The sequence below is a fragment of the Phoxinus phoxinus genome, assembly GCF_949152265.1.
Source record: "Phoxinus phoxinus genome assembly, chromosome: 25".
Classification (NCBI taxonomy): domain Eukaryota; kingdom Metazoa; phylum Chordata; class Actinopteri; order Cypriniformes; family Leuciscidae; genus Phoxinus; species Phoxinus phoxinus.
Window position 1 is genome coordinate 24,963,384 of NC_136900.1, and position 10,000 is coordinate 24,973,383.

The window sequence follows — 10,000 nt, forward strand, 5'->3', positions numbered from 1 at the left end:
ACACTCATTCTCTCTCTCACGCACACACACTCACACACACACTCATTCATTCTCTCTCTCACACACACACACACACACACACACAGGTTGTTATAGTGCAGTTGAAATGGGGAAAAGCACAGAGAGAGTAAAAGTGCTAAATAAAGGTGACAAGACTAGACTAATTAAACCCAGATTCACAGAGTTGGAGAGAGCTTGTCGCTGCTTCCTACATCTGATAATAACAGCATTACAAATAACCGCTGCCTATACAAAATCTACAAGCTTTAGTTGTGAGTTCTGATGTCACAGTCTCAGATATCTTCATTGTTTCTGTGTGTGTTTGTAGATTATGGGGCTGTGAGGTGACAGGAGAAGGCTGTGGTTATCTGGCGTCAGCTCTGAGTTCAAACCCCTCCTCACTCCTGAGAGATCTGCATCTGGGCTTCAATCCCCTGGGAGACTCAGGACTCAAGATGCTCTCTGATCTACTGAAGGATCCAAACTGCACACTGAACACACTCGGGTATGTGGAGCAATAAGATTCATCTCATCCTGTGAATATATGTGTGTGTGTTTCAGTCTCACCATATTCAAGTGTACAGGGGAGAGAGATGTGGAAAGGCTCTGTAGTAGAGCTGCGTGGAGGAAAACATTTACTGATTTACTTTGTTACAATATCAATCTCAAGGAGTCGGCCTTCTGAAAAACATAGTTCAGGCAAACATTTAAGATCTGTCATTATTTACTCTCCCTCACGTCATCCAGACCTGCAGGACTGCCTTTATTCTGCCGAACACAGAAGAAGACACTCTTTCAGTCAGTGCTCACCAAACCTTCAAAATATCATCTTTTGTGTTCGGCAGAAGAAATCCATACATGTTTGGCACAACATGAGAGTGAGTAAATGATGACAGAGGTTTCATTTTAGTGTAAACTGTCCCTTTAACATTGATAATTATAATTAATGTTTCTTGATCATCAAATATTCATATTATACTGATTTCTGGAGGATCATGTGACACTGAAGACTGGAGTAATGATGCTGGAAATTCAGCTTTGATCACAGGAATAAATTACACTTTACTATATATTCACATAGAACACAGTTATTTTAAACTGTCACAATATTTCACAATATTACTGTTTGTTTTTTGTTGTTTTTTGTATTTTTAATCAAATAATTGCAGCCTTGGTGAGCAGAAGAGACTTCTTTTAAAAACATTAAATATCGTACTGATCCAAAACTTTTGAACGGCAGTGTGTGTGTATGTAAGGGATAATGTACAGCGAGGCGGTTGCTATAGGTCTTATTCGATCTACGTCATCGATGTTCGCGGCGGCCATGTTGTTGACAGAACCCACGGCAACTGTCAGTCTGTCAATTGACAAGCGAGGCATGGTCGGTATTATCCATGGTATTATCGCTGTATTTATTTATTTTTAAACAGCGTGATGGTGTGTTGTGTAATACACGGCTGTTCTAACAACAACAAGAAGAAGAAGTTAGTTTTAATGCGATACCGACTGTCAGAAAACGTGAAGGAAAGGAGACAGAGGAGTGAGCCAGCGCAGGAGAGACTTGTGGCTTGATTTAATATTGACTCATTTGGATAAATATTAGGTAGGCTACACAAGATAGGCATTCATTTTTCTCAAGAAAAAAACAACTCACCTAATGCTGTAAACATACAGAGAGAGATATGCGTTTTTTTATTATAATAACTTTAATGATATAAGTAAAAATATAATATGTAATAAAGTACACATATTTAGCAAAATACTCTCTATATCTCTTTTTTTCTAGCCAAATTATGGTCATCAAATGGCTTAGGCTAAATGTTATGTGACATAATTGTTCTCCAGCTGTTTTATTGACCCCTTTGTTTGTTTGATTGATTGGTCGATATTATGTATATAGATTTCGGTAAGTTGTACTGTATCTTTCAACATTGTTCATTTGTGTTTATTTACTAGCTAACGTTAGAGATGATCGGTTCACGTGCCGCTAGGGATCTGTCGCGTCACATTTACAAATGCCAAAACTGTATTTATTGTTTGAATTTCGTAATAAAAGTGACAGAACCTGAGAGCTGAGATGTTTTAGATCATAAGTGCTCTGTCTAGTCTGTTGGTCTCCGTGTCCTCTTTGCGTCGCGATTTTTCTGTGCGTGAGAAAATGGATGTGTGGCGTGAGAGCGTGTGAAAAGTGTGCTTCACGGTGAATGCGCGAGAGTTGGCAGCTCTGAATAAATATCCGGATAAGTTACGGCTGGCAATAAGGACGAATCTTTACTTAAGGCTATTGGGTCTATTTGATATGAGTCCACGCCAATCGAGCTTATCTTCTCTTGATACCGACGAGATGAAGCCATTAGGCTACGGCTCCCCTCAACTAAAATCTGCGTGCGGCCACGGGCAGGACAGATGTCATGTCAACAATATGGCCGCGGTTCGCTACTTCCGGTGTTTGCGAATAAGGCCTATAGCGAAAACAACACCGTCAGGCTGAACGGGAGCCGACGCAGAGCGGAGTGTATTCGCTATAACAACCGCCTCGCTATACATTATCCTGCTTATTACATGGCTGCCTACCAAATAAATCAAGAATTTGACACAAAATATTGATTTAAAAACTTCCGTTAAAGAACTCCGTGTCCATGGCAACGCTCTATTTTTCATGGCAACGGTGTGTTATCCTTAGCAACGGTGTGTTATCAAGAAATAATACTCACACTCATTTACACACACACACACACACACACACACACACACACACACACACACACACACACAAACACACACTAACTGTCTCTCTCTCACACTCATTTACACTCTCTCTCTCTCTCACACACACACCCACACACACACACACACACGCATGCTCACACACACACTAGGGCTGGGCGATATGTAAAAAATATTTTATCAATAATCGCCTTAAAAAATATCGCGATATCCGATAATATCGTCTACCCAAGCCCCGCCCCCAACACGCCCCGCGGATACCACGCTACCGACATACACCGTTAAAAAGTCATGTTGAGTTTGGCTGCACTTTATCTAATGATAGCCTGCGATTTAATTAGTTTCATTTAATGATTGAAATGTTAAAGGTTTTACTTTGGTTAGTTTGAGCTTAAACGAGCATAAAACATTAGCTTTGCTGTTATGTTAGTGTTGCTAATAATTTCCACACTGTTCTATCGCATGTTTGAAACGGATTTCGTTTCGCGAGGAGAAATGTTAAATATAACTGAACTGAAGAGAATCTGGTGATGTACTGGTGAATGCATGTTGATGTTATAGCAAGGTGTCTAGCCTATTTGTTTTTCATAAGGTCCGATGTTTCTCTTTCTTTCTTTTTCAGCGGTACGCCTACCTATTGCCTAATTTAATGATGATCAGTTTAATTTCCGTATATGTAGCGCTGTTTTTAAACTTGTATTTAAACTATACTATATTTATTATTTGTCTAAAATTAGGAATTAAAATCGATTTTTTTCGTGCTGCATGAGCAAAAACCTGTTTTTTTTCCTTCTCCTTTTTGGTCTTAGAGTTCCTTAAGCCGTTTACGAAATAAAAATGATAGCTTTAATTATTTAGAGACATATAAGTCATTAAAAGTTATATTTGCATATTATTTAGTTTCTTTTGTTATTTTTTTTTATTTAAAGCAAATATAACGCTTCCAATATAGCCTGTAACGGAGCTGCCAACATTGTAAACTCCAAACGCGTGCATGAGAGATTCAAATCAAAGAAATTTCTTCATCCGTTTGCAATAAAACTTAATTTTACCAATGTCATGTTTGTAGGCTATAGGTAGCTATCTCTGCTTTTCTGAATTAACAGGATAGTTTTTTTTTTCGTCTGCAGAATTTTGTTTTTATAAAAACGAATAGCATATGAATAAAATAAAAATCATATAAAGATCAAGAAATCCAGAAAAAAATGTTTAAATGTTTTAAAAAATAACGAAAGTAAGGATAAAGGATGTATGACTGGGAACGCATCTTAAGGTCGCGGCTACACAGACTCATGTTGCCGTTAGAGCAGTCAGCACCGAAAAACGGGCATATAAAATGTTAGTTAAAGTTACAAAAGTTCAGTGAGTTATTTTCTTTTTCCTTTGTTTTTTGATCATCATTAACCCCCTGGGGTCGGCAATCACGCCGGCGTGATTTGCGCGTTTTTTTTCACATAGCAGCTGAATAAACTTAAAATACTCCGTCATTTGTGGTCATACAGACTTAATAAGAATGAAAAAAGAATCTGTGAGATGTCTACTTTTGTATGTGTCCACTTACAATCAAAACAAAACGTTGTGCTTTTGTAAAATAAAGAAATTAAACAGGGTGTGCTTTCTGCCTCTCCGTCTCGTGAACTTTTTTTTCTTGAGCATGTCTCTAAACATAAAAAAAACTCAGCGAATACTTGTCACACATTTGTGAGCTCTATATATTTATAATCATTTAAGTGTGTAGTTTTAAATGATCTGATTCAAAACGAAAACAAATATTCTCTGTTTAAGTAATTTGTATAAAACCAACAAGATATTCAGTTTCTCTAACCCTTCCTCATTAGTTTTAATGTGACCACACCCACACGCGCAAAACATATAGAGATGCAAATCGTCCATGTGTCGCGCGAACGCCCCCATTACCTCAACAACAAAGCGGCAAACTTTATCAGTCCTCTGCAGTCGTCGAGTTTGGAAGACATGCTGTGAGATTATTGGGTTTACATCTGAAGAAGAAGATCGCGATTTGAAGACAAGAACGATTTTAAGGTAAGAAATAATCCTGAATGATATTAGTTAGTGTTATTGTTGCATAAACTTCACATTGCCATTGAACTGTTGCTCGATGCTTCAGTGAATGTTCCCTGCACGCGCTGTGAGAGTTTGAGTTAGTCGCGCGACGTGCGTTTGAAAAGCAAAACGCACCATGATTTTACTCCAATCTCATTTCATAACGTCATATCAATTGTAAACATTTGAAGTAACATATGATAATCAATATGTTTTTCTCTAGTGTAGTGTTACTGAAGTGTTCCCTTTTAACTATGCCTGCTATACTATTGTTTTTATTATTTGATTCAGCCCTGCAGGTATATGCCTACAAGGCACAACAAATATATATATATATATATATATATATATGTATGTATATATATATATATATATATATATATATATATATATATATATTTATATATATATGTGTGTGTGTGTGTGTGTATTTTGTAAATTTTAAAAAGGAATTTTCACCAGAAATCTAAAATGTATTCCCACAATCATGCAGCCCTGGTTTCTTCTTGATATCAGCATGTTCACAGCTTTTTTATATATATATTTTTTTAGGTAGCTACCCGTCCTGCTGACTTCAACATGAGCATGAGGAGGTAAAGTGAAAAATCAAACACCTTGGAAATGACAGGTATGCACTATGTTTCAGGAAAGGAAAGGTGTGTGACTGGTTAAGTCTCTGTCTTTAGTTCAGTGTGTTAAATAATGTGCTTTTTTGCCATTTGTTGTGTATCTTTGGATGATGTTGTGTTGTAAATAAATTCAAACAATCAAAAAGCCGTTCTTTTTTAAATCTCCTCATTCTTTGTGCAAGGTAATGTAATGATAGTGCCTGAGAGCTCCTAATAGGGCCATTATGGGAGGGTATTTGTCTTTTCTCATGTGTGAAACACTCAATATTCAGGGTGGTTAACGCCTCCTCGCATAAAGCTTTCTTACACAAAACAGGTCATACAAATTTTAAATCAATATATTGTCTTATCTGAATGAGTATTCAGGATGATTTTCACATAGTTTTGGAGCAAATATTCTAGGCTACGTGATACAATTTTCAAAAGCCTTGCGAAGAAATAATTAGTTTGTGTTTCAATACATTATTTCAGTGACTTTTTTTTTGGTCATTTTCACAAACCACGCATACATGTTATTATCTCAAAACTACAAACTTTTACATACATGCTGCTGACATATTATTGTAGCAGAGTTTGTGATGAATGCAGTGTAATAATACTTTAGTCATGAAAATGTCACAAGTAACAGAAATAAGCACAAATGTTAGAGCATGTCAGAACACCTCCAGGACCCAGAAAACACCTCAGACCCCAGGGGGTTAATGGTGGCAGCGAGTATTTTTATTTCTCAACCGAAGACAATCGACTGTGTTTACGGGGATATTAGAACTTGAAAAAATGTGTGTACTGACGTCTTTCTGTGGTTGAAACAACAATTCTTCTGATGTTTATTGTGATATAAATTAACTAAGGATAATTGTGAGATATAGTGCTGTGTGTGTGTGTCCGTGCACTATGTGAGAGGCGGCTCGTTGTTTGAGTGCGCAGCTCAGAACACATCGCGCATGCAGAAGTGTTCATTCGTCTTGCGCTTAAAGAATTCCATCAAGAATAATCGATTTTCTTTTCCTAATCCTAACTAGCCTATAAAACATATTTCATTCATATTATTGCATGTGAATAAATATGTATAACTATAGGGCTATGTGAAATATAGGCTTATGTAATTTTTTTATATTGTAAGGTTGGAAATAATCCAAGATTATTTCAATGCAACAAAGACACTTTCTTTTCATTAAGACATTTCCAGCATAGCAGTGATTGGGACAATGGAGGAAATTGTGATGGTCTGATTGGTCAGTTTGAATGTTTCACACCTGGGTGCTGGGGACACGGTGGGGGGAGAAATGACAAAACTGGACGGCAAATGTTCTTCACTCTCTTGTCTTTGGATGCCAAGCTGGGGAGAGGGTCTCTCTCCCTCTCCCTCTTGCTCTCTCTCTCTCTCTCTCTTTCTCTCCCTCTCCCTCTCCCTCTCCCTCTCTCTCTCTCAGGTAACATTTATGCTGGTACAAATGGTTTAAATTCTCATTACATCATGTTGTAACTATTTAAGTGTAAACATAACCTTATTGCACATTGAACTTTTATTTAATTCATGGAGTCAGATTAAAACGAGATAATTGCATATGAGAACCTGTGTCTTATTTAACCAAAATTCCTTTAAAACGCTGGAGAGACTTGAACACGCGCGTTCCTTACCGGCTATTTGGAAACCGGAAGTTGGGCCGAATAGCCGGCTTTTACAGTGGTGACCCCGACGTGATTCTCAGATGGATTTCGCGAGCAAAGTTCTTTCCAGCAAAATGGAATGCTAAAATCAACACAGAGGTTTGAACATCTTCTCTTTCTTCCGCCGCTGTGGTAAGTTCAACTTTTTCTACCTTTTTAAAAGTGTTGAGAAAATGTTTGCATTATTACGGGCCGGAACGCTCTTTGTCTAGAAACACGCGACAGCGCATCAGATGAAGAATGAAAACGCTTGTATAGATTTGAAAGATCTCCTTGTTTGCCTAAGCAACAAGAAACGAAACCTAAAATTGGAATAACATCTTCCAAATAATGAATAACTCGACGAAGAACCGAAAAAATAAACCCTAAAAGTTTTAAAATCAGCAGCATGTCTTTGCCATTGTTGTATTGGCTTGTAAACAAACCAGCAACACATGAAGAGAATGAGCAAACAACAGAAAAAGACTATCTAAGTTGTAAACGATCGAAAAATGCGTGATTTTATAAATAAAAAGGCAGGTCGATGAATTGTTTATGAAAAGCAAAGAAAGTTTGGAAAAACAAGGTGACATGATTTACACAGGCTAGAAATCAGATCTAGGCTAAGCTAAATGCTATGTCTATGCTGCTTCCAAACGCTTAACCCTTTATGCCTCTGGCCCACCATTAGGCCCAAAACTACATTGAAAGCATTAATATCCTATACTAAACCTAAACTAATCTTGAAAAACTCTATATTACATTTGAAAGCTTGAACTTTAACACAGATGAGATTAAAAAGCATGAAATAATTGTTAATTTTCAAATTTGTAACACAAGAATGAATTTGAAAATCCTGAAACAACAAAACACTCATATTCAAAGTTCCAGAAAACGTCGCGCATTAGGGTTCAGTAACTCTGAATCTTGAACAAAATGTATGCATTGTTACGTTTGAATTAATTCTAAATGACTCCGAGATTGTTTTTCCCAAATAAGATTGACGGATTCGTATGTTACCACAAGGCTGCTTCAGAGTTTAGCGACGGCTAAAAACTGATATCAGGAAGTTTGCAGGCTGCTTGGGTGGGAGGATGAGTGAGTCCGTCTAGGACCAGTTAGAGGCTGGTCGATTAATCTAGCTTGGACGCTTCCGATGACTTCTGTTCTAATTTAATGTTACTGTAAGTAAGTGCACGTGAACCATCACGGGCTTGGCCAATCCAAAGCCATTAAAGAAGAAGTAAAGTTAATCTACTGGCGTCTTTAATGGTGGCCAAAACCTACTAAAGTAAAACCGTTGAATTAAGTTCCTGAAGGGCATCCTTGAGGGCTACTGAATGTATCTTTGATTGTTGCATGTAGGGATTACGGCAAAATCCTAGATATGTAGCCATTGCCTCTGCTCCTGATCTTCAGGACTGATCACTTGTGTCGGAGACCTACTGGGTAAGGACCTCAAAGCGACATAGTTTCCTAGTCTAAGCGGGTAAAATGTTATTAAAGAGTCAAAAGAGAATAATTAAATATTAAAATAGTAATTTTGCCTTCACGTAGTCCTCAAAGAGACTAAAAATGAAAGAATAGGCATTTGAAATATAAAAAGAGAAACGGTGAACATATATATTTTGTCAGCCAGCCTGAACCAAATATCTTTTCATAATCAAATGTATTGACACGAGAACGTACAGAGCAAGGGCCGGATAAAAATAATCGCCTTTTGAAAAAACAAATACTTTACGTTTGCAAATAAGTGTGGCACAGGTAACAGCCAAATAAAATTTAATCTGATCAGAGAAGTACATTTACGAGGAGGGTGTGAAATGCTAAACAGCAGACAGATACTACAGTTTCTTGCAGGTAAAAAAATATCTGCACTAACCAAATGTGTGAATGACACCATAAATAGGCAATACCGATCCAGGTGAACAAATTTCTGCCCACAGATCTGATTGTAATGAGAGCAACTTAAAATGACAATATGAGTGATAAAAACTCAGATGGATCCAGAAGATTTCCCCAGCAGAACTGGGATCTCTAATGCTCATGACACAAGCAGACTGTGAAGACTGAACCAAGAGCAGCTTTAGGTGTCACACATTGTCCTGAAACAGCAACAATTCAGACCTGGTCAATGAAACTCGGTTTCATGTGAAAACAGGAATTAAAATTTGAAACTGTTGAAAATATCTGAATTAACTGTGGTTTTCTCTGCATTTGTTTCCGTCTCAGGTTTAACACTGAAATCCCTTTGGAGGATGGACGCCAGGACGGGCCGGATTCCACCTGCACCGAAGCAGGACGAGATTGTTAGAACATAACCTGAGACTCGGGAGATGGGTGAAAAGACAACTCGAGGCCACTCACACATCACAATAACACTACTGCATAACTAAGGCCTCCCAGTTAGAACTGGATCCAAATTTACAACACAATTGTCATATTTGATTCCACCCATCTCTTAGGCATGAACACTGAACACACACCTCCATTTACCGCTGAACACTACACATAGGAAGATAAAGATGGCATAGAGCCCAAAAGTGACACTTCACTAATGATCTATTGTCCATCATCACACTGGACAGATCCAGACAGCTTCACACACATAGGATGGCAAAGCTGATCCCATGATGACAGTACACATTACCAACTCATGGGAAAACACTGTAACGTACACATGAATGGCTACAGTCACAAATTGATAATGCAAATTCTAAAGCAGAGGCAGACCTGCTATTAAAATTAAAAAATGTTTAACTGATTGTTATTGGTGTGGTTGGAAGGTCATAGGGCCCATGATTTCTCAACAATGCCTCTAATAACAGACACATTATAAAAACAAACTAGATCTGAAGTGTGAACGCTTCAATCAATTACAAAAAATTACAATTTAACCCTGTCATCGACTGTGACTTAGTCAGCAACAC

At 37.7% G+C, this 10,000-nt stretch overlaps 1 protein-coding gene across 2 annotated transcripts in view; it reads left to right on the forward strand.

The window, feature by feature from the left end:
* The window catches only part of LOC306994145 (NACHT, LRR and PYD domains-containing protein 3-like), a 56,839-nt gene that overhangs the window by 38,861 nt on the left and 7,978 nt on the right, over window positions 1–10,000 (forward strand). For both annotated transcript variants that reach the window (XM_079604503.1, XM_079604502.1), the window contains exon 8: window positions 329–505. In XM_079604503.1, the coding sequence (XP_079460629.1) occupies window positions 329–505 (177 nt within the window). The remainder of the gene's footprint in view (window positions 1–328; window positions 506–10,000) is intronic.